Here is a 25,339-nt window from a genome sequence, read left to right as displayed (position 1 = left end):
CTTCTCAGTGCACCTGCTAGCTCCTTCTCATTCTACCTGTAGCAATGCACCTGCTAGCTCCTTCTCAGTGCACATGCTCCTTCTCAGTGCGCCTGCTTCTTCTCAGAGCACCTGCTTCTTCTCAGTGCACCTGCTCCTTCTCAGTGCACCTGCTAGCTCCTTCTCAATGCACCTGCTGCTTCTCAGTGCACCTGCTCCTTGGCCCAGGCCACTCTCATCACTTGCCCAGAGTGCTCCTGCAATTTTCCATCAAGACCAAGGCTGCACCTGCCTCCTGCCTTTCCCCAAGACATACAAGCTCCCCCTTGCTGCAGTTGCTAGCCACTGTACTGCCTTTCTTTCCCCCAAGTTATCAACTGGCCCCTTTGCCTAAGAACAGCATGAGAAACCTCTGTCATGTCTTTTTCCCCCTCTCTAGCATCATCTTCCATTGTTTTCTAACTATAAGCCCTCACATACATTGCTGTCTTTGCCTGGAGTGTCTTCCCTACCTTTATATTTAAGAGTAAAAAATCTCTCTTAGATCATTCCTTTACTACTCTGTATAGACAGAATACTGAACATCCAGAGACTTTCATATACTAATCTACTATATAATTACCTCACATGGGGAGAGTCTTTACACATGAAATTAACTTAAAGACTGAGTTGGGTAAATGATTTGACTGAGCACAGTGAGAATACTAAGTGGATCCTTCTAAGAAGGCAGATAGGTCAGTTAGAAAAGAAGATATGATGTAAGAAGATATGAGAGAGAGAGAGAGAGAGAGAGAGAGAGAGAGAGAGAGAGAGAGAGAGAGAGAGAGAGAAACAGAGAGAGAGAGAGAGAAACAGAGACAGAGGGAGAGAAGGACAGCAGGACAGAGACAGACAGGGAGATATACAGAGTGAGAAAGACAGAGAGAAAGAGACAGGGAGAGATTTTCTTTTACAGAAGGCCAAAACAGTTTATGGGTTAAGAAGAGGCCATGAGCCAAGGAATGTAGGCAGCCTCTAGAAGCAGGGAAAGGCAAGGAAAAACAATCTACCCCAGAGCTTCAAGAAAGAATGCAGCCTTGCTGACACTGACTTTAGGATTTTTAATCTTCATAATTGTAAGCTACATTTGTGTTGCTTGAAGGCACTGTGTTTGTGGTCAGCTTTTACAGCAAGAGTAAAAAACTAATACAGGTTTCCTATTTTTCCCTTTGCTGTCAGGAGAATCTCTTTCATTGGCTTTAAGTTTTTACAGGATGTTTTATTTTAAATAATATACACAGCTGCTTTTCTCAGTAAGAATATAAGCTGTTTAGGACATACACTATGACTCATACATAGTTATGCATGGACACAAGGCTGCCCATTCATTTGTTCACTCATTCTCTTCTTCAAATATTTATTAATTATTGAGTGCTAAATACGCATTAAACACTACTATATTCAGTTACTGCATTGTGAGCAAGAGCAGAGCTTTCTGGCTTCATATATCGTATAATTTAATGGGAGAAACATTGATTAAATAGCCATAAGGATAATTTAGGTTAGCTGAAAGATGACTAATAATGGATGAAGGGAATCAGAGCAGAAAGCGTGTTCTGGCAGAGAGAGTGGTATATGTTAAGGCTCCATGAAGATGGAACACGGTGTTCAATGTCCCCAGGTTATATACGCCCCTAACTTGACATCAAAGGGAAGTTGGCAGAGCATAGTCAAGAGGGGAGAGGAGATAGGTACACAGACTTGAATTTAGACATGGTCACTGATGTGGCTATATGCCAAATGTCTTGGAGGATGATATGGGAGAAAAAAAGAGGGAAAAAGAGGAACAATTTTTATGGGAGGTCTAGGGAAAGAGAGGAGTGGCGATGGAGAGGAAAGGTTGAAAGATATTTTGGAGGATGGGAGTTAGTGGTCGGTTGGATAATAAGGAAGGAGAAAGTATCAAGGAAGAGTGTTGGATGAGGAAATGCAACATTTCCCTTTAACTCGGTTTAATGGAAATCATTTGGCAGGATTAAGAAACTATAAAGTCTGCATAGAAGTTTCTGGATGAGTTCAGAGTTTAAGGACTCTATTTCCATAAGTATTAAGCTGGGCGAATTTGATAAATCACATAAATCCTGGTTCTTAAAATAACTGGAATGAGGTGGGTGCTAGTGGTTCATGCCTGTAATCCTTGCTATTTTGGAGTCTTAGATTGCAAGTCAAGGCCAGCCTAGGCAGGGGAAAAGTGCCCAGCATTTTCTGTTGAAATTTCTTTTGCCCACGTTGGCTTTGAACTAAAGTTCTCCTCATTTGCCTTCTCTCTCGCACCATCTTGAGGATTAAAAGCATGGCCATTTACTGCCTATGGAAAAAATACTCGGAATTTCTCAGTTGATAAATAGCTAATCCTTAGAAAGGAAGAGACTGTAACTCATTTAAAAATGACCATAAATAGACGAGTGAGCCCTCTCGGTATTAGCAAACAGCTCATCTCAGTTTAGGTAAATTGCTAACCCACAGAATCATGAACTGTATAAATAGTGTCACTTGGAATGATTTGTTCTGTAGCAAAAGCTAAATAATTACAAAAACTGAGAAGTAGAGGCAGTGCTGTCAATGTAAACCACACAGATTAAGAAGAAATAATCCTCAGTAGATGGCCTGAGTCTTGATTAAAATATATTCATCAAAGATCTTATCGTACACCCAAAACAGAGTTTAGTACCCAAATGCCTATATTGTCAGAAAAGGTACATTCATAATTAAGATTGGGAGGAAACAAGTAAGGAGAAACTTGAGTCTTAAAAGGAAAGATGATTGATAAGAAGTGGGTTGGAAGAGTCCACCAAAGAGTGATCAATGGCAAGAGGAAGAAGTTAATAGCTCAACTCTCAGTCACACCACAAGCATCCTGTAACTTTATATCTTGAAAGGCAAGTCTCTTCCTGGACCAAAGCTTGTGAAATAGTCACTGTAGCCACAGGACAGTTTGAGCTATCTGTGTCTGTGTAGTTCTTCAGGGAAATTTTCCTCTTTCATAGGTAATACAAATTAGAATTTGTTCAACTAAGACTTCTGCTAGAAGTGCAGGAGTTTAATTATATCCGTAATCGGCAGGTTCTTTCACTTTTTTTCTGTTTCCTAGATAATAAAGTCAGTTTGTTAGATGCTAAAGCAATTGAAGATCTCTTCAATCTTATTTTGACCTCATTTATTTTAGCAGATGCTAGAAACATCACCAAGAAGCTCATTAAAATGAACCTTCTGTACTTCTTAGAGCTATGCCTATCAGAAAGACATGAATTAGTTCTTGGGAGAAAACAATGAGCTATTAAGAACTTATAAATGAATATACACACACACATATCTATATCTATATCTATATCTATCTATCTATCTATATATATATATATATATATGAAAGAGTGAAAGAATAGATCAAGTACTTAGGAGGCTGAGGGTAGGAGGATCATGAGTTTGAGGCCATAACAACACTCTGCTTCAAGTAAATAAAAAGAGAGGAAAAGAAAGAAAAAGCAAAGAAAAGATCAGTAGAAATCTGAATTCAATAGGAAGGCATTGATAGGAAAATGGCATTATGAGAATAGAAAACATCTGATTGGAACTGGAAAACATCATTGGGATGTCAGTTCAGCATAAAACTAATTTTAATCTTGGAAAACAAGAGGGTTCTGAGCACGCACCAGGAAGGCTAAATGGAGGGGGGACGGGTCTCCTAGACTGTTAAGGTCCCAGACTGTGTGAGAAAAACTAAGCCGAGAAATTGACCCTTTACTAAAAACAAAGAGAGGCCATAAAGGGAGACCTTAAAATGTGTTTCACACAGACTTCAGCCCTATCTCATACCCTGCCTAATTAGAATGGTGCATACCTTGCCACATTGTGCATGCTCCTGTAGCTATCTTTGTAATAAATCTCCTGTCGCTGTCTTTGTAACAACTCCCAGCTTCAAGGATGCAGGGGCATGTGACATTATGTTTCTGGAATGTACAGCCCCCATGAGTAAGAATATCCACCTGCTTTGTGTGGGGACCCCAACTTCCTAAGCCAATTCAAACCAGAACGATAGGTTAGTTCAAACAGTTACTAGGAGATGGACTGTAACCCCATTGGCCACTGACATAAATATGCAGTCTTTATGTGTGTGTTACAATCCCCGTTGGCCACCTGCGTGTGGCCAGGCTTGACCACATGGATTCTGCCTTTAAAAACCCTAGCTTATGGGCTGTTCAGGTCACAGTTTCAGTTCCCAAGTCTGTGCTGCGTCCCTGGCCAGTCAGCTATCCACTTCCCCAGTAAAGTCATCTTTTTACATGAGGCTGTCTCTGAGTGGTGGACTCTTTCCCCTATAACATAAAGAGACATTCTCAGCCTGGAGGGAGAGTTAAGGTCCCACTTCAAGCAAGAAGAGGCCAAATCTATCAGCACTGCCTGTCCCGAAAGTATGGTGACAAGGGGCTACTCTTTGAAGACTTGTGCTTCCTTGACCTGCTAACTATCATAGAAAATAAAAGGTGGTTGTTGTTGGTCTGTTGGCATTTGGTCTTTATTTGATATACAATACTCCCAGTATTTCAAGACTGATTCTATGCCAAAGTCCCCAAAGCACGGAAAATCAGACTAAATCAAACAAAGAGAAACCAAACAAGGTTCAGAGAGGGTCTTCCAGGAAGAGGGACAAAAATACCATGACATCAGGGAGAGAGTCATGATCAAAATCAGAACTGCTTCATTATTGACAGCTTATGCTGTGGTTAGAACGATAGGCTTTGTTTTTTATCCCTACACTAATGCTTCCTGCTTCCATCCTTGAACAAGTTCCTAAACTCAATACTTGTTTTTTTCTACTCTGGGAAATCAGATTTGTTCCCCTCATCCTCTTCTTTACAGGGCTGTTGTGGAAATCAGTAACTATCATAATTACCCTTTTCTATCCTATTCCTGTGTCCTTCTGACCAATTGCATTGGACTAGTTATCTTCACCTGTCACATCAGCCTTTGTTGGATTCAAGACTCAGATATGACAAAATGCTCTGGATCTTGAGTCTTTGTCATTTATTCACTCAACAAGCATTTAATGAGAGTCTAATCTATGCCAAGCAGCATTTGTTAGCCCCTGAGAAGCAATAGAAATGGCAGAAGGGCCCTGACATTCAAGGTCTATTCCAGAACAAACAACTTAATGGGAACAGGATAAAACAGTCGACATTTGAAATTGAGAACATTTGACACTAAACAGAGGCTACCATACAGAGACTACCATATACAAAGGCGCAAGAAGAAAGGGAAAATGGGGACATATTTAATGTCGTGTAGTACAACTTACTGCCTGTGTAAACACATACCTGAACTAGTGAATACAGTTGGGATGGGTACCACCAACTTTCCATACATATTCAGCATTCTAGGGATTTAAGCAAGTTTGTGGGTTTTTTTAATAGTGAGATTAAAGAACAGAGGTTAATCCAAGAAATGCACTGAGAAGAATTTTCAGCAGTTTCTCTTTGTGCTTGTAAATGACAAAAATGTTATTCCCTTTTAAGTCCATATCTCTCTATTCCTAAGTTTTCTTATTTCTAAGAACATATATGTTGGCAGCATATACCATGGCTAGCCTACAATAAAATGTAGTTCAGCTTTAGCTTCAAAATATGGAACTTTCAGTTGAGAGGAAGATGCTTTGGAAATGTTACAATCTTAAAAGTTATGATTACAGGGGAAACTGTCCATATATCTTTTTTTTGCAGGGGAGGAGTAATTCCTTTTTTCCTTATTTCATCATTTTGTTATTTCCCTTCCTCTCCCCAAATTAGAAAAATGCATATACAAGATGCGGGGCACTGGAATCAAATACAGTGAAAATAGAGGTTATACCATGTGGGAAGAACATTCAAAAGAAACAAAAAAAAAATCACACAGTACATTGTAAGTACATTAAATACAACAGCAACAAAAATGAAACCTCTTGTGTCCCTATCTTGGGGTTCATTTCGCTTAGCATCATCTTGATCTTTTGTAGCTTTTTCTTTTTTCCAGGGCTGAGAACCAAAGCCAGGGCCTTGCACGCGCCAGGCAGGCACTCTTCCGCTGGGCTAAACCCTCAGCGTCATCTTATCTGGTCATATGTACATAGCTTTTGACCTTTTCTAGCTTGTCCTAGACATATACTAGTTATTACAAATAAGGGAAACTATGGGACCTATGTTTCTTTGGGCTTGGCTTACTTCACTTAATATGATTTTTTGCAAGTCTTTCCATTTCATAATGTCCATTTATCTTATCATATTATTTAGGAGCTAATTTCTTGTTAACTGGCCATCTTTAAAGGGCATGTAAGTTGATACATCAGTGGAAGACTGAGTGACTTGTCAAAACCTTCAAGCCACAGACATTAGGACTCCATGTGTTTGACCACTCTTAGCTACTTGCACTCCTATCAAAGATTCCTGAGCATCCTGAGGCAAATCCTACGGTTTCCTGGATTTCATATCCTAATGTCTTTGTGGGGGTGGGAAGGAGAAGGTAGCTATGTGTAAAGGAACAAAGGCATGGCCAATTATGACAGCATAAAATGTCATTATTTCATTATATTAATAAATCCAAATGGAGTTTGGACAGCATCATGTGAATTGAAACCTCATTTTAATAAGGAAGTTAATGAAGCCATTCTAAAGGCCAGGATGGGCATGGCTTGATTGGAGCTCAGTTGTGTCCGGATTGTGTTGGAAGAGGGAACATCTTCATTAGACACGTTCCCTCCTTTTAACTTATTGGCTTTAATATTTCAATTGTGATGTAATTGTATCATTTGTGAACTAGGAAGAGATAGAATTAAGGGAGATGTTAAAGTTTAACTGGTAGAATCGACCTTTTCTGCTTGTCCTAGACATAAACTAGTTATTGCAAATGAGGGAAACCATGGTAGAATTCACTGGAATGTAATTTTAATTTTTAGTCAGTAGGGAGATGCTTGTAACCTATTTTCTTAAAAAAAGAATTAAAAGAATGGCTTATTTGGAGGAAATGCTAAATCTTAATGTTGAGTTTAAAAATAACATAATAATCGGGGCTGGGAAGGTGGCTCAGTGGTAGAGTGCTTGCCTTGCATGCACGAAGCCCTGGGTTTGATTCCTCAGCACCACATAAGCAAGAAAGAAAAAAGCTGGAAGTGGCGCTGTGGCTCAAGAGGTAGAGCGCTAGCCTTGAGCTGAAGAGCTGAGGTACAGCACCCAGGCCCAGAGTTCAAGCCCCACGACTGGACCCCCCCCAAAAAAATAACATAATAATGTAATAACACAACAAAGTTATATATATATATATATATAACATCTTGAAATCAATGCTTGATTCCTCATAAATTCCATTTGCCTTGTATCATTTTCTCATTCTCAACATTATCGTGGTTAGACAGTGCTAAAAGATTAATTCTGAAATAGTCTGAGGATGTTGCCATAAAGCAGAACAGAAAGCTCACATAGAGAACTTCACTGCCATTTCCTTCCTGGGAGGTTTTATGGAATGCTCCAATAATTAGACTCTTAGAGTCCACATTGACTTGGGAGGAAGAGGCTCTGAGGTAAGTCCCTGCATCACTGCTGACCAATGATGAAATTCTGGTCTCTTGAAAATGACCTTTCTAAGCCAGGAGCTCTTGCGTGTAATCTCAGTTATACAGGAGGCTGAGATATGGGGAAACAAATTTTGCAGCCAGCTAGGGTGGAAAAGTCTAAAACTAGCTAGTAAAAAGCCAGGCTGGAACCCAAAGAAACAGAGCCTGTATGGCTTCCCTCCTAGCAGAGGATCACAATAGCTCAATAGCTATGTACATATGGTCATACAAAAAGATGCTAATTGAAATGAACTCCAAGACATGGAAATGGCAGTCTTTTTTTGTTTTGTTTTGTTTTGACGTTGTTGTTGCCAATGTACTTTATCTAGTTCTTCCTTATTTTATTTCATATTTCTTTTTCCATTGGTTTATCCTGGCAATCTCTGTCTTTGATTCTGATACCCTGCATCTTGTATACAGTTATCTGATTTGGGGAAGGGAATAACAAAATGCTGAAAGAAGGACAAAGGCTGACCCATTGCCACAATGATACTCACAAGACATTATGTCAGAAATGAACTTTACAATTTCCTGGTAGGTGGTGGGGGAGGGATCTGGGGAGGGAAGTGATAGGGGGAGTAAAACAAAGGAGTGGGTAACAAAGTTCCACAAGAAATGTATCCATTCCCTTATTCATGTAACTGTAACCCCTCTGTACAGCACCTTTGTAAGAAAATAAAGTTAAATTAAAAAAATAAAATAAAGGCTTTCAGGAAAAAAAAAGCCAGGCTAGAAGTGTGGCTAAGTGGTAGAGCACATGCTGAGTATGTGCAAGTTCCTGACCTCAAACTCCAGAACTTCCAAAAGTGAGACACAACAAAACAGGAAACAGGAAAAGAACATGCGTGGTCTTTTGGAGACTTGGCTTTTTACTGGGTAAAAAATTCAATGTGCCATGAATGAAGGCTGTTTTCATGGTTTATGATTACCACTTGGACTACTATTTTACTTGGTCAATTGCTTTTGTTTTGGGGTTGTTGTGGTTTTTTTGTTTGTTTGTTTGTTTTTGCTGGTCCTGGGGCTTAAAGTCATGGCTTGAGCATTGTCCCTGAGCTTTTTTTTTTCCCTTCTTTTTTTCTCTCAAGGCTAGCACTCTACCACTTGAGCCACACCTTCACTTCTAGTTTGTTAGATATTAAAAGCCATGAGCCTACACTAGTCACAATGTTATAATCCATCCATGGAAGATGGGAGAGATAGGAAACTTTAAGATAACTCAACATTTTCAAGTAGAGTGATTCTATGTTTTAAAGAAAATGGAGGGAGGGGAAAAAAAGTCCTAAAATTCCCAAAGATGGAAAATAACTTTAGATTCCCAATTTTTGTTCCTCTAGATTTCCTCTGATAAATTTTTTATTCGAGTCTATTTAGCAAAATCCAAGTTTGAGAGAATGGCTTGTTCCTCTACCCGCTTTATCTTTCTCTGTAGGTGTTACCAACATCAATTTCCATTTATTTGTTTATTGTCTCAGTCTTCCCTTCTCAGAGTTACATGCAACCCTACTGCATGCCCAGCTTTTAGTAGAGTATTAATAAATACTTTTTGATTGAATAAATTGAATTTTTAAGTGAATTTTTGATTGATGAGATCTCTATGGCAAATTAGACATCATTTCCAAGGTATTCCAAGTCAGATTTTATTTATAGCAACTTATCTGTAATTTTATAATTGTCATAATATGGATAATTTGAGACATGACTGTAAAATTCCTTTCTGTGTAATAACTGATAATAATAGTTATGAGTTGTTTAAAGTACCGTGTTGCGCATACTTTCACACACTATTAAAATCGCACAGCAGCTGCCCCCCTTCTTTCAATAGTGAGAATGTTTTCCTCTCAAAGGAAGGAAAAAAATGTCATCGTTAAAGTCTGTCTGTCTCCAAAGTACACCATTCTACCGTGATAGTTTTTCTCAAAAGGAAATTAATTCAAATTAATTAATTCAGTAGGCTGAAATCAGAGGCCCACAGTTGGAAATTAGTCTAGGATGAAAGTTCTAGAGACTCCATCTCCAATAAACTAGGAAAATATCAGATTGGGGGTATGGCTCAAGTGGTACAGTGCCAGCCACGAACAAACAAGGTTGGGAGGAAGTGAGCTCAAATCACAGTACTGCCCACCACCCAATAAAATTGTTCTCAGAAGATTTTCAGAACCACAGTCTTGCATGAAGGCCGCTGTGACCTTGAACAAAAATACTTCTGCAAAGATGTTTGCTTAGGAACTATCTAGCCTCAGACTGGCACTAGCCTTAGTCTTTAGTGAGAGTTACTGTTTCTGCATTTGTTAAAGGAACCCCCTCTTCTTATCTTTAAAAAGTTCCACTGGGTGCCCGTGGCTCATGCCTGTACTCTTAGCTACTCTGGGGGCTGAGATCTGAGGATTGCGGTTTGAAGCTGGCCTGGGCAGAAAAGTCCATGAGACTCTAATCTCCAATAAACCACTCAGAAAAAACTAGAAGTGACACTGTGGCTCAAGTGGTAGAGTGTTAGCTTTGAGCACAATAGAGGCTCTGGGATAGCACCCAGGCCCTGGGTTCAAGCCCCAAGACTGGGGGGAAAAAAAAACAAAAACCACCCTATGCCTTCACCTTTGAAGTCCTTCATAGGTTAGAAATGGAACAAAACTTCCTGTTGTAGTGTTCCATAATTCCTCCCAAATACCGTTCTTCTTTGAAGAACTTCTTTCTGATTGCTATTTAGATTGACAATACCTTTATTGCATTCTTGTCTTAGATAAATACCTCAGGAAAGATATTCAATTCTCATCTGATACCCACTTTTTCTTGGTGCTTGAAGACATTATTACACCGTATTTTGGCATTTATTGCTGCTCAGAAAAGTCTGCTTTTAGTCTAAACATCATTTGTAATAAATTTTCCAGGTGATTCCGATATAGGTGGCCTTCCCACTCCACTTCTGAGAAATAGATTCCATAGGTAAGCAAGGGACTCAGGGCTCCTACAAAAATGTTCCTCCCAACATTCCTGGGATCACCTGTACCAGGGTGCTTGATCTTTTCTGTGAGGCCACCCTCATTGAAAACACAGAACAAAGAAAAGAAAAGAAAGAAAAAAGAAAGAAAGAAAGAAAGAAAGAAAGAAAGAAAGAAAGAAAGAAAGAAAGAAAGAAAGAAAGAAAGAAAGAAAGAAAGAAAAAGACCTGAGCAGGTCAAACAGGTGACTAATTAGAATCACAACCAAGGCAGACACCTAATATTTTTGCCTGTTCTAAGCTCCAGTTTCTCAGTCTTGCCTTGGTGAGTGAATTATCCAGAGATCATGGACTGGTAGATTCTGATACTCAGCTGGGCTGGGATGAAACCTGATGACTTGCATTTTTAACAAGTTCCCAGGTGATGTCAATACCACCTGGCCTCTGCCAGTGCTTTGAATAAGAAGTGTTGGGTATGTTTTACCTCCAGGAGGGCTCATTGTGGCTCATATTAAGATACCAATTAAGTGACCCTCTTTCCCTCCTTCTAATAAGGAGGAGGATTGAATGCTGAATGTTTTGTTACAGCTTTTCACAGGTTAGCATCATAGGAAAGAGCTTAAGAGTTACCACATATAAATGATGTGACTTTGGATAATTGGCTCCTAGTCTCTGCATCCTTAAAATAGTGTGTTCCCTCTTGGTGCTGTCGAGAAGGGAAAAGCCTTGTGAGTACAACCCACTAAGGCTGCATGATTCCTAGCTATGTGAACTTGTAGCTTTTTATCCTACAAAGTCTTCCTTCTACCAGCATTTCTGGATTTTTCTAAAGGCATCCTGCCCTTCAAATTTTATGGGCTCTAATCCTTTCCTCTTTTAACTCTCTCAGAGTGCTGTTATGAGGATTAAATGAATTAATATGCATAAAACACTCAGAGCTGTGTCTGCCATATAATCAGTATCCAAGATGGCTTAGCTTTTATATTGAACAGTGACTACAGGGATAATTAAATCATTTTTGAAGGATTTTTAAATGGACTCTTTCCCAATTAGACTAAATTTTGTTAGACTGGGGATCATATTAGTTATAGTTTCCTGGGAATTGAAAACCTTAATAAAGCATCTGATACACAGCTGCTTTCCACAAACACAGCAGAATGCTTAAGGTAATGAATGGATGAACACATGAATGAATGAAAAAAATCAATAAGTGAAGAAATGAACGAACAGAATCAAAATAAAATTTCTTATTCTCTGCAAGAGAAAGAAAAGTGTGAGAAACACAATAAGGAAGGGAGAAGAAATTACTTCAGGGAAATGGTGTAGGGCTATGAAGTGGATAAATACTAGTCAGAGGGTAGGGGGAAGGAGCTTAGAAGAGGAATGCCAGCAGATAATGGCTTTCAGGAAGAAAAATATGAGCTAACTGAATTTTCTGATCAAATGTGTCAAGAGATGCCTTGGTAAATAAAACATGAGAAATGAGAAACCTTTGAATTTCCTGCAGCGGGGGCTAATGAGGAACCTAGTTCAGAAAGTGAGAGGTTTTCCTTGAGCTTCTATCCTTGAAGAAGAGAAAATCATTATTCACCACTCCCCGCTTGCCCCACCTCAGAAGCTCTGGAGATCCTGTTGGGAGGGGTGTGAGGTAAAAACCACCAGTGTTAACAGGTGATAGGTTAAGGCGTGAGGTCATGTCAATCTCCTTCACTGATTACATAACTAGTGAGTTGTGCCAAGACTAAAAGAGGGAAGAAGGGTTCTAGGAAGAAGGAGAATTTAGGAACATTCGTTTTGATGAGCTGATCTTAGCCGGATGACTTTATCCATATTGCATTTGGTTATATCATAGTTATTCTTCGATGCTGCTACTTAATCTCAGAAGTTTAATATGTGGCATAAATCTTTCCTTGAAATAGAAGGACCATTCAAGCATTTCCAGGCTACTTTAGGATACTCTTCTTTTAACCTCACACACTCATTGAGGTCCTGGAATGAAAACGGATAATAAAATGGACTACACAGAATAAGGATGTAAGAATGATGCTATTTTTCTAGGCCTACAGAGTCTCAAAGGGTTTTTTTTCCTGTATCATTTGTGATGACAATCTTCTCCATAACTGGTGAGAGATGATGAGACCAAGGCCTAGAGAGGGTAGATGTATCACTGAAGGCTATGCACACTCTTAAGTCACAGAGCACCTTCCTCTTATTGCCAAGTCCAATGCTTTAAAGCAGTGCAGGCAAGAAGACAATTTTTATATTGGAAAATCTGCCAGAGTTATTCGTTTGGAAAGCCTGTATCTTGAAACTTTGGCCAAGGGTCTCAACAGTGACAGATAACCTTTAAAATCACTCTAGAAAACCAAGGCTATGGGCCTAATTGTAGTGGGAGACTCACCATGGACAAGTCTGAGATTTGTTCAAGCTCAGGAGCAAGTATGGTGAGCACCATTGAAAACCACATGGGCCTTTACTATGCTTTCTTGATCTTCTGCTCTGCTAAGATCCATCCGTGATCTTTTAGTCTTTAAGGAGGCTGAGGTTTGACTAAACGAGCCCCCAAAGATGGTTAGGTGTACCTAACTAACTAAATTGGGAACCTATTTCAGGAACCTAGACATCCGCAAAGAATCCCATGCATGTATATTTCTCTTAGGTACCAGATCCAGAAATCTGCCTTGCTCCATTTTAAATAGTTCTGTTTAATGGGTGTGCAGGACAATGAGATCTGCTTTTAACTTCCTTTTGACTTCAATACATCACTGGGCCTTGGATAAGTCACATCATTGTGCTTGGATAAGTCACATTGTGCTTCCATTTTCTGGCTCAAAGTAATCAAGTTTCAAGCCAGGTGCCTGTGGCTCATGCCTGTAATCTCAGTTACTCAGGAGCCTGAGATCTGTGGATTGTGGCTCAAAGCCAGCCTGGGGCAAAAAAGTCTGTGAGACTCTTATCTCTAATTAAACACCAGAAAACCAGAAGTGGTACGGTGGCCCCAAGTAATAGAGTGCTAGCCTTGAGCACAAGTGCTCAGACACAGCTGAGAAAAAAATAAAAGAAAGAAAGAAATCAAGTTTTGGTGTTTTAGGGTCAATAGCGAGAGGTCAGTCAGGTTGGTGAGTGTCATCTGTTTCCTGCTGGAATGCTGACTCCTACAGTTGGTCTATCTAACTGTGAAATTTTCACTCTCTCCTAGACTGACCTCAAGGGTTAATCCTGAGATTGTAATGAACGTTTCACTCTACATCTCCTGAACTATTTTTCTTCTGGCAATGCTGGGAATTGAACCCAAGGCAAGAGCTCTACCTGTGAGCTACATCCCTCATCCTTACATTTGAGGAAATAAGTGTATGAAGAGGCCATTCAAAACCACTCAGTTAATAAGTGCTAACTAAATAAATGAAATTTTAGTTAGGAAACACTACTGTGAATCCAGGTTCTATTCATTATTAGTTTTTAACAATCTGATAGCCATTTCAAATGTCCATCATTTGCTCATTTGCTGAAGGTACTTTAATGTTACCTCATTTATCTCTTGTTAGAATTGAATGAGATAGCTCTTCTATTTTAGTAGTGCTGGTCTTAGGGTTTGAACTCAGGGCCTAGGTGCTGTCCCTGGGGGTTTTGTTTTGTCTGCTCAAGCTTAGCACTGTAGTGGAGATCAAGTTCCACTTTCATCTTTTGAGTGATTACTTGGAGATAAGAATCCCATGGACTTTCCTGCCCTGGCAGGCTTCCAACTGTCATCCTCAGATCTCAGCCTCTGGAATAGCTAGGATTACAGGCATGAGCCATCACCACCTGGCTTAAACTGTGCCTGCATACTTGGGGAAAACAACGGTAAAAGCTCGAGCAAAGCATGCAACCTATCTGGAAAGATGACAAGTAGAAATACAGTGGGAAGACTGGCTCCATGCTGACAGTAATCAACAAGTTTCTTGCAGTGGTTCTGGGCTCATATGAGGACAATTTGGAAGGCCTGGCAGGAATTTAGGTTGTCACAACTAGGGGTAGGGGTTGCTACTGACATCTAGTGGGTAGAGGCCCAGAATACTACCAAACATCTCAATGCTCCCTCCAACCCTCTCCTTCCTCCCTCCCCCCAGGCACACACAGCACACTCAACACACACATAGACTGTGAGTGATCTGGGCAAAATGGTAACTATGCTGAGGATGAGAATCTGGGTCTGATACTCAGTGCATTCAGAAACTGTATATCTTGTTGGCTCTTGTGCCTTGGCTTTGGCACTGAGAAGCCTCTCGATATATAACTATGTTTGTTGATGAAATGAGAAAAGGAAAGAACATCCACAGAAGCTAGATCACACGAACTAGACTGAATACAGATTTCTAGAGAAAACCTTAGTTCTTCTAGGCATCTTCTCAGCTAACCGTCCTATCTTCCTTGCTTTTCTGAACCTCCAAAGGTTCTCTTCTGTGCTATCTTCTTTCCATACTTGGAAGGAATGAGAATCACCCATCAAATCTGAGCATGTCTAAGAGTGACATGCAATGCTTACAGGACACAAGCACTGAAGCTCTTCCCTCTACTTCAAATGACTCCATTTCAGCAGAAAGTAAACACATCAGTACATAAGTGGATTCTGCTTTTTTCTTCCACTGCACATGAGCATATAAGACTAAGAACATATATTTCATGAGATGTCTTAATGCAACAGTTCCATGATACCTGTAAGAAGACACATTCTGGGCTGTAGAATTAAGACTAGGCTTAGGTGAGAAGATCACGGCACTTAGTTCCTTCCTGGAGTGCTCCATCCCAGGCTTGAACTCAAGAGCTCAGGGCCTTGTGCGATCACTCAACTTTTTCTGTTTGTAGCTGGCATTCTACCACTTGAGACACACCTCCAATTCAGTTTTTTTTTTTTTTTGCTCATTAATTGGAGATATTCTAGCAGACTTCTCTGCCTAGGCTGATTTTGAACTGAGATCCTTGGATCTCAGCTTCCTGCATGGCTAGTTTCATAGGCATGAGCCTACAAGGTGCCTGGCTCACAAATATTCTACAAGCTATATTTGACCAGATATAAAGCCAAGCTTAAAGTATTTGTTTTATCTTTGTCAGAAAGTCTATGCTATGACAACATGTAGTAATTTGGGAAGATTAAAGGAGTGTATAAACATGGCTGAGAAAATCACATGGGACTTCCATTAAAACCCCTTACCCCAATACTCTGTTTCCCACAAAGAGCCCTAGGATGAGATGATCCACTTAACACTGACCAAACTAAGGCTCCATAGCAAATGGATTGCCCTGGAATAAAAACAAGCTTTCCAGAAACTCTGATAGAATGTGTTTGGAGTTACCACTGTACAAATTTCCATTAGTACTTTTGGCTAGAATCTGTGTTTAAAAAACATCACCACAGTAAAATCCATTAATTATGCAGGCCCATTAGTCTGCAGAAGGGAGAGAATGAGATGTTTCTACGTTGAACTCACCCTTTTTCTTTTAACATATAAAGACATGCCAGTGACTAAGCGTCTCTCCTAGAGAAGTTAGTACTTCATGTGCTGATTCCAGAGTCAAAAGGTCCAGAAAAACCATGTTCTTAGATGACTATATAATGAGACCACCAACTCTGTTTGCACTGATGGCAAATTCAAGACTAGTACAACACTCATAGTTTTATGCCAGCACCTTTTCCCATATTTAATAGGTAATTAAAATTTTTTAAAGCATTTGATGATCAATATATACCCAGAGAAAGGGCAGAAGAAAATACAGGCCTGATGGCTACACATCATATTGGTATTTATTTGGGATTTCTTACTTCTCTGAGGAAGGCACACTTGAAAAATGCTATGTTCTGCAAAACTGTTCACTAAAGATTAATTTAAAGGATGGTCTCTATTGGATGAGTGCAACATATTCCATGAAAGCAAAAAGTCTCATTCAGTGGTTTTCAGACTATTTAGAATCCTTATACAGACTCTTGAAAAAAGAAAGTGAGTTTAAATTTCATTTTCAGTACTGGCATTAATACTACACTTTCTGATTAAACCACCCAATTGTGATATTTGTCAAGAATAAGGATTACAGGTAATGAGTGAGTTACCCAGGTTGCCTATCATACAATTGACTATCAGTTTGGAAACTTAGATCTCACATGTATTGAGCTCTGAACTCTTCAATCAACTAGGTGTCTTCACAGGCAGTAGGTCAAAATGATTATCAATCAAAGAAGAGTACATCAAGAAGTCAATATTGTGATGACTGTTTCACAGCCGGACTCTTGGTATTTCCAATTTGTGGTGGGTGGTTTTTTTGTTTGTTTGCTTGCTTGCTTATTTGTTTGGAAACACTTCTAGTTTTTGATAAAATATAGCAAGGATGTCCTGAGGAATATCTTCCAGCAACATTATTACTCATAATCCTCTCTCATAATTTTCCTCTCAAGGGAAGGAAGGAAATGCAGCACTTTGCAGATTGTAGTCATGGCTGCTTTGCCCTGCCTACAGTCTTAAAACGGCTGCTTGAAGAAAAATTGAAACTGCAAACATATTGATTCCATGTTAGTGGCATTTTCCCCTATAAAATTCGCCTGAATTTTATTGGCTTAAATGGATTTCAAATGGGGTGATCAGTGCTCAGGTACAAAGGAATGTGACTCGAGATTTCTATTGTACCACGCTTTACAGCTCCCTTATCGGCAGCTGTGTTCATGTTCTAATTACCTGGATGGTAAAATTGCTTTGCAATGTTATACCTAAAGTGTCACCTCAGCCTTTTTCAGCCACCCAAAGAAGAGAAAGAAACTCATGGTGGAGGTGAATCAAAAGGTGAACTTTCTGTAAAGTTCAGTTAGAATTGTTTTTCTGTATTTTGCATTTACAACAAACCAGACAACTTGAGAGATAGATATTTCTAAGCTATGATGGCATCTTTGACTTGATGTGAAAACAATTGAAGATTTCAAAGGGCTGGATTTATTTTGGTCAATTAAAGTGCTTCCTTAATTGAGTGGCTTCTCTATATACTCCTGCCCTATGCTGGCTCACTTTGTTACATCCACATCCTGGTTACTGCACAAAGTGAGTAAAACACATCATTAGCTTGGAGTTACAAAGGCACAGTGTGAGAAGAAGAGGTTATATGGTGTCAGGAAAAGGGCAAGCACAAATGAAAATATGGTATATCTTGTTAAATCATTCCCATCTGAAACCCAGGAAAGGGAGACATGAGGAGCCTTAATTTCGTTAGCATCATAGTGGTGCCTCATGCAAACTGGACACTTGTCTATTTTCTCATCTGGAAGTTGGGGAGGGCAATGCTCTCTTCCTCACTGAGTGGTGGTGAAGAATGAAGGAGAAGAGCCCAGCAAAATGCTTAGCACAATACCAGGCATGCAACAGGACATCGAAGAAGTGGAGCCAACTATTGCATACTTCATTTTGCAAAAAAAGAGATGATCTTATCAGGAAAAAATATTCTAATGCCTTGATTATTTTCCCAAAGGTAGCTCAGATTCTTTTTATTCCTCAGAAGAGATTACCACAGATTTTTCTGGACTTTTCTTTCAGGAGTGGTACATCTGATGATGTAACTCAATATAAAGAATCTGACTTCTTTAAGGAACAGATATCCTGTTGTCTTTCCTATGTCAGTGTGTCTGGCCATGCTTGGAAGCCCTAACTGGCCTTTAAGCAGGCAGGTTGTAGGAAATCACAAATATTATCAGGATGCTGACTCCTTAAAGTTCATTTATTAGTATCTGAATAGCTTCAGGTGATGCTAACTTTCTTTATAGCCAACAGTTTGCCATACAACCTGTTACAATTTTGAAAAATATTCAAGGGAGATGGAGAGGTTGGATGTGTGCATTTTGGGGAGGGATGCTGATGAGTTCACTTAGCAGTAGCTCAAAAATAAAAGTTCCAGTTATTTTTTTTTCGTCAAAACATTGGCAAAGGATCACTTGGTCCTAGCTAGGGTTTGTGATATCCAAGGCTGTCATTATGTAGACCTTACTGGGATCAGTAATAAGACAGTATATAAAACTTCAAGTGGGTTTGAAGGACTGATCTAGTTTTAAGGCGGAGCCTCAAAATTCAATGTTTGTTAGCCTTCATTTCAGAGTGCAAAGAGTATGTGCATGATAGAATGCCCAAAAGGCGGAGAGCAAGAAGGTCAGCATATTCCCAGACACACCTCAACTGTGTCCACAAAGCTACCCTAAAACCATGCCAACATCAGACCAAAAAAATGCTATTTTTCAAAATTCATGTCTCAGAAGAATTTATGCCTCAGGGTTCTAGGTATGTGAGAAATTCCTAACTTTACTTTCAAAATTTCAGAAAAATTGTCAGACTTTCTCTTGCTTCATATTCAAAAGTGCCTTTCACTTGCATTAGAAATACATGCTGTAGTTCATTTCACTGGAAAACAGACCAGGCAGATTTGTTGATTGTGTCACACACACACACACACACACACACACACACACACACACACACACACACACACAAATGGGAAGATTAAAACATCAGTTTTGTTTCCATTAGCACAATTAATCATCTTATCATCGGCCCTGCATCATCATTATATTAATAGACTTCTGAATTAACAACAAAACATTCACATGCTGAATTAAAAAATATGCATTTAACCAGCTCATGCATTTAGAAATCATCACTAGCAGAGGTGACCAGTTATTTTGCCTTTGTTGAAATTTAATAATAGCAACTTTTCTCCTGATTAGCTACAGATAGGGAAAGTATCAGAGCCAGGGCCGGGCATTTGGCAGATGGTGGTACAAATACACATGCAAAGAAAGGCAGAAGAAAGCAACAATAACTTGGCATTGAGTATTTTGTGGAATGTGAGATTTACTTGAACAGTCTGAATACTTTTTATATAGAAATTCATTGCCTTAAAAAGTATATCACTGGATCATCTGGGACTCTCATTCATTTTCTATTGGTATAAGATCTTATGAAATTAGCACACTATATTTGGTAGCTATTAATTGAGTTTAAGACAGTCCCACTGTGATACTGATGAAGAAACTTTAATTAAAATGTAAGCAAGATATAGAACAACGATTTCACTAAGACATTAAACTCTCTCACAGAAGGTTAAGAGTAGAATATTACATTTAAAAAAAACCAAATGTGGAGGTATGTTTAGTTTTCTTATCCTGTTAAAAAGAATCCCAGCATACACTTCCACAGCGATGTAAGTTATCACACAATTACAGAACCCAGCTGGGTTTTTTTTTTGTTTAAACACAAGAATAAGAGAAAACAAAGTAAAACAAAAGGATATTATCAACCAAGATTGCAAAAATCAAATCTTTTTTTGAAAGAAAAGTGCACCATACAAATGGACCTGTGCAAACAAATGTGTGCACACACACATACACACACAGCCAAGCTATAAATCAATGGAGGGAGAGAGAGAGAGAGAGAGAGAGAGAGAGAGAGAGAGAGAGAGAGAGAGAGAGAGAGAGAGAGAGAGAGAGAGAGAGAGAGAGAGAGAGAGAGAGAGAGAGAGAGAGAGAGAGAGAGAGAGAGAGAGAAAGAGAGAGAGAAATAAACTTACCGGAGCAAATATCACCATACACATTTACAAAAGAATTGATAATCCAACTTCCCTCTCCTGAAAGAAAATAGAGGTTGTCTCATACTAAAAATAAAGCTCTTCTGTCCACAGCACCAGCCAGTTCTCCTTCTTTTTATGAAGCACAGGAGGAGAACAAGAAAATCAATGCGGAGGGAAAGTGAGATGTTATACCAATCAGGTGGCAGCTTCTGCCTTATTTGCGGAGAGATGGCAAAGCAGTCATATTAGGAGACAGTGACAGCCCACAGCCGACACTTCCCTCTAGTGAAATGCTGCCTGCTTTGTGGGAAGGTGACTACTACCACACTTGGCTCTTTGCTCACAACTGGAAGTGCTAGACTGCGTTGCACAAACACACTGCAGAGACACTCTCTCCCCTTTTACTCCGAGAGCCCCCTCCTCCCTCAACCACAGCACTTAAAAACAAACTGGGAAATTAAAAAAGGAGCAAGGATTTTTGCCTACTAAGAGTGCCAGGAGGTGTGGGGGGGTGCGTGAAGCAGTGGGTTTTCACAAAGTCTTTGTTAATAGATTTGCATAAATTAGATAAATGTTACGATGCTTCTTAAAAAAAATTGCCCTTGTTTTTATGGAAATACATGGGTATTATGCATGATCCCCAGTTGGCAAATTCATACTCTGTCCATAAATAATGATTAAGGTGATGGTACTAGAAGACAGGCTTTTCAGGCTCTGGCAACTGTAGAAGGGACAAATTACAACTTGGGTGCTCATTCATCATGGCCAGTGTTATTTAAAGCTTGCTGCATAATCTCGAAATTAAAAAGGCTGGCTTCCGTTTCAATGGCAGAGAAGAGTTAAGCTTGGCTTCTTCAAGGGGCTAAAATCATGGCACCCTGAAGGAAGGTAGGTTTTGGGTGGGGGAGAAGGGGGAGGGTAGCCCCACATTCATGGAAAAGTTTCCACAGGTGGTGGTGTCATGAAGATGGTTTCTCCTGATGGCTTCACCTCAGCACGGGGTGGAGAAACTTGAATGCTGTCCCTTCTCTGGCCCAATATAGCCTCCCTAACCACCTCCCACCCAACCCCAAGCTAGAACAGAATAGTGTCTGGGGATGGCCCAATAGCAACTCACACAGGTGATGGTTAGTCAGGAATCTATTCCAAGTCTTACTCGGACCCCCTCCCAATGTCTCCCTTTCTCTGTTTCTCCTCCATAAGGTAACAGTTACTATCATTTCCTTCTGTCTCCCTCTCTCCCTTTCTCCCTTCCTATATACAGAAGGAATGGGGGAGGGGAAGGTATGGAACCAAACCAACAATCAAACCAACAAAACCAAAGGTGATGAGGAGTGAATGCAACTTGAGGTCTAATCCTGGTCTTTGACTCACTGTAAATGTGATAGTCCTTAAGTTCTCTGAGCCTCAGTTTGTACTCTGAAAAATGGGTTCACTAACACCTTACAATCTGAAGTGCTATGAGGAAGAAATAAAAAAATAATCCAGATAGTACTTTCAAACCTACCCTACACACATATCAACTTGGCTCAGGGACCAGAGCTTCCTTTCTCCTTCTCCTCCAACCACCTAATTGTTCCTATGCGTAAATCTTCAGGGGTAGTTGAGACTTTACCTTCAGGTACTCAAGGACCTCTGACATTCGGATAGATCCTTTGCTCTCAACACCTGCTTATTGCAAAGTCACTACATTGTAAGGAGGGAAATTACTCAGGGGAGCAAATTAAGCAAGTGAATACAAGTGAAATGGAAAAAAGGCTGAGAGCCTGAGACCAGCAGATATTTAAGTCAGCACTCAGTAAGCAATTGTGGAATAAATGAGTCAAGGAGCAGACTCATGTCCCCGTGCAAAAAGCCACACATAGCTTCTGCCAAGCGACAGACGGAGTTTAGGAGGTTGCTGTTCTCAGTGCCTCCATAGTTATAGTTCTTCAATGTGGACAGTCATTCTCATCAGCTTCAAAGATTTTTTATCTAGTTGACAAGGAAATCAAGACCCAAAGAGTTAAATGGCTTCTCTGGAAGCACATAGTCAATAATTGGCAAAGCTAAGATTTAAACCTAGTCAGCTGTTGTAATCCAATTGGTAACCACTCAATTCTAGCAGCCATACAATTGTGCTTATACTTTCACTTATTCTGTGTATTGGGAATAACTCTACCACACAGGGATGTGTGGATGGATGCATAGGTAAGTCCCCAATTGACCCCACATGGATTCACACTGCAAAGATGGGAACATGGTTAAGGATTCAGCCTGTAGGCCAATGCTCAGGCCCTGGGTCTACAAGCAGGCCCTGCTGGGTTCTGTGTAGCCTTGAGCATAGTAACACACCTGAGAAGGAAGGAGGTGTAAGGCTCAGCTTTGAATTCACTAACCATATGCTCTCTGCCCGCTGGGTATGTGCCTGAAATCAATTATGTTTTAGTTTTTCTCCTGTTTACAATGCAGGATTTCCACTGCAATGATCTCCAAAGGGCTTCCTGGGGTCAACTTCAATCAGATGAGGTTCTATGCTAACCGTGTGTCATCTTCTGGTTAGGTTAGCGTTCATGTTCTGTTCTTGTATTATCTGTTGCCAACTGACTTTCTCACCACAATGGATTTCTAGGAGGTTTCCCCACTTCCACTCTGTCTCCTGGAAATTGCTCTGTAGGCTTTACCTACAGAGAGCCCTTTATGGTGTAAATCAGATTCTATCAGAGCAGAAGGAAATATTCTAGTCATTTTCCAGGAGGTTTGAAGGAAAACCTGACTCCTTTTCTCTGCTTTATGATGTGGGTCCACTTACCTTTCAGCTTGTAATAATACTACCTCTTTCCTTCCCCACTTCAACTACTTTGACCTTTTGTGCCTTTGAATTTACTTTTTTCTTGTCTGGAATAATCTTTCCTCTGATCTTTTCCTATTGCCTCTCTGCCATTCAATCTTTAAGTTTTACTTTTTTATTGTTGAGAGAGTCCTCTCCCTCCCCATTTTTGTCATTACTGACATTTGAACTCAGAGCCTCATTCTTTCTAGAAGATTGCTCAACCACTTGAGCCATGCCTCCAGGTACACACTTGGACCATGATCCAACTTTTAGGCTTCCTTCCATTTCTGAGATGATGGTGTAAACCACTGTGTCCAGTTTCCCTTTGTTGAGATGGAGTCTCAAATTTTGGGGGGAGGAGGGCTGGCTTGGCTTGAAATAACAGTTCTCCCAATCTCCATTGCACTCAGTTGTGATCTGTAAAGTGTGGGGAAAGAATGGGGGGGGGCTCAATAACTGTTTTACCTGAACTATCCTCAAACCATAGTACTTCTGAGTTCAGCCTCCCAAGTAGATAGCATTATAGGCATGAGCCTCCAGTGCTCAGCTCAGTCCGCTCTTCCTTTTATATTATGCTCTGCATGTGTGTGTGTGTGCATGTGTGTGTGTGTGTGTGCATGCGCACATGCATCTGTGTATGTGTGTGTGCGCACACATGTGCTTGCATGCCTGACTGTGTGTTGTGGTTACCTTTTTTTGTTTCTCTTTTTCAACTTTGTATTATCTGATGATGCTTTTGACTTTCTTTCCTTATTTATTTTCTCCCTTTCTAAGAGATAATATCTGCAAAGGCAGGGAGCATTTAGGAGCACATCTTGTGTATGAGAATATTGGGCACGCACGTAGTAGGTTCTAAACAGATGTTTGATGGATAAATAAATGAAAGATTGAATCAACAGACCAACCTGAGAACAAGCTACACTTGGGAAGGTAGTAGAGAACGGTAAGCTCATGAAAGGAGCCTCTCCATGTAACACAGGATAGATGAACACAGCCAACTCATCTACTCTTATTCATGGGTACAGACTGTTTTTGCCTACTCCTACAGGGAAAACTTCTGGAACCATCCCAGATTTCAGTGTCCCATTGTTAGACCACATCAAGATGGAGGAAGGCTCCTTTTGTGAATCATACCCATCAGTCTTTGTTTTTTCTTTTCTCTTTCTCTCTCCCTTCCTTCCTTCCTTCCTTCCTTTCCTCCTTCCTTCCTTCCTTCCTTCCTTTTTTCCTTCCTTTTTTCTTCCTTTTTTCCTTTCTTTCCTTTCTTTCTTTCTTTCTTTCTTTCTTTCTTTCTTTCTTTCTTTCTTTCTTTCTTTCTTTCTTTCTTTCTTTCTTTCTTTCTTTCTTTCTTTCTTTCTTTCTTTCTTTCTTTCGCCAGTCCTGGGGCTTAAACTCCGGACCTGGGCACTGATCCTTAGCTCCTTTTGCTCAAGGCTAGCACTCTACCACTTGAGCCACAGTGCCACTTCTGGCTCTTTCTGTTTATATAGTACTGAGGAATTATACCTAGGGCTTCCTGCATGCTAGGCAAGCACTCTACCACTAGGCCATGTTCCCAACACTCCCCGCCCCCATCAGTTTTTCTTAAATGCGTAGGCTCCCAGAGTTCCAAATATTCCCCTAGGCCCATGGGGGAACTGATATTAGAAAAGTCCCCCACAAGCCGGGCGCTGGTGGCTCACGCCTGTAATCCTAGCTACTCAGGAGGCTGAGATCTGAGGATTAGGGTTCAAAGCCAGCCCGGGCAGGAAAGACTGTGAGACTCCTATCTCCAATAAACCACCAGTAAACCGGAAGTGGCGTTGTAGCTCAAGTGGTAGAGCGCTGGCCTTGAGCTGAAGAGCTGAGGGACAGCGCCCAGGCCCAGAGTTCAAGCCCCACGACCGACCAAAAAAAAAAAAAAGAAAAGTCCCCCACAGAGTACTCAGGAGAGGACAAATAGTCCTGTCAGCTAGCCACTCAGACTGTCTTTATCTCTCAATTAATCGGACAGCTCAGACAGTTGCCTACCTATCTCCATCCTAAATTCAGAACTGATGAAAAAATAAATATGCCATTATTTGATGGTCCTTGTTTGAAAATTGATATTATTAACATGGTTGCTTCTGCCTTAAAAAATAACACTCAGCCATTATTAGACTATTAAAAATAGAAGGAGAGTGTTTTCTAAGTGGAGTATTTATAGAGAAGGTTAAGTAGATTAACATAATCTGTGATTCTCTGGAAGCCTCATTAGCAATGCTAATTGCCAATATGGTCAGATCTTCAATGCTGATCTTTCAGTTGAGCATGGCCTTCTGACAACCTCAAAAGAATTTTTTATTTTCCCTGAATGGAAACGCCTGTCTCCCTTTTGGTGGACATGCCTCCCGGTAAATGCAACAGTTCTTTACCCTCACAGTTTCTATTTCTAAACATCTGGCTTCTC

General features: G+C 40.1%; 1 protein-coding gene across 2 annotated transcripts in view; it reads right to left on the bottom strand.

The window, feature by feature from the left end:
- Synpr (synaptoporin) overlaps positions 1-25,339 on the bottom strand; it is a 284,651-nt gene that overhangs the window by 145,340 nt on the left and 113,972 nt on the right. Inside the window, exon 1 of one of the 2 annotated variants that reach the window (XM_070018870.1) lies at positions 20,100-20,418. The exons of the other annotated variant lie outside the window; for it this stretch is intronic. Coding sequence (XP_069874971.1) covers positions 20,100-20,123 — 24 coding nt within the window. The 5' untranslated portion in view covers positions 20,124-20,418. Of the gene's footprint in view, positions 1-20,099; positions 20,419-25,339 lie in introns of those variants that run through there. 2 annotated transcript variants of the gene reach the window in all.

The sequence above is a fragment of the Dipodomys merriami genome, unplaced genomic scaffold (assembly GCF_024711535.1).
Source record: "Dipodomys merriami isolate MVZ:Mamm:240054 unplaced genomic scaffold, mDipMer1.0.p SCAF_13, whole genome shotgun sequence".
Lineage (NCBI taxonomy): Eukaryota > Metazoa > Chordata > Mammalia > Rodentia > Heteromyidae > Dipodomys > Dipodomys merriami.
The sequence above is the reverse complement of the archived record's forward strand: the minus strand, read 5'-3'. Positions and strand labels throughout refer to the sequence as shown.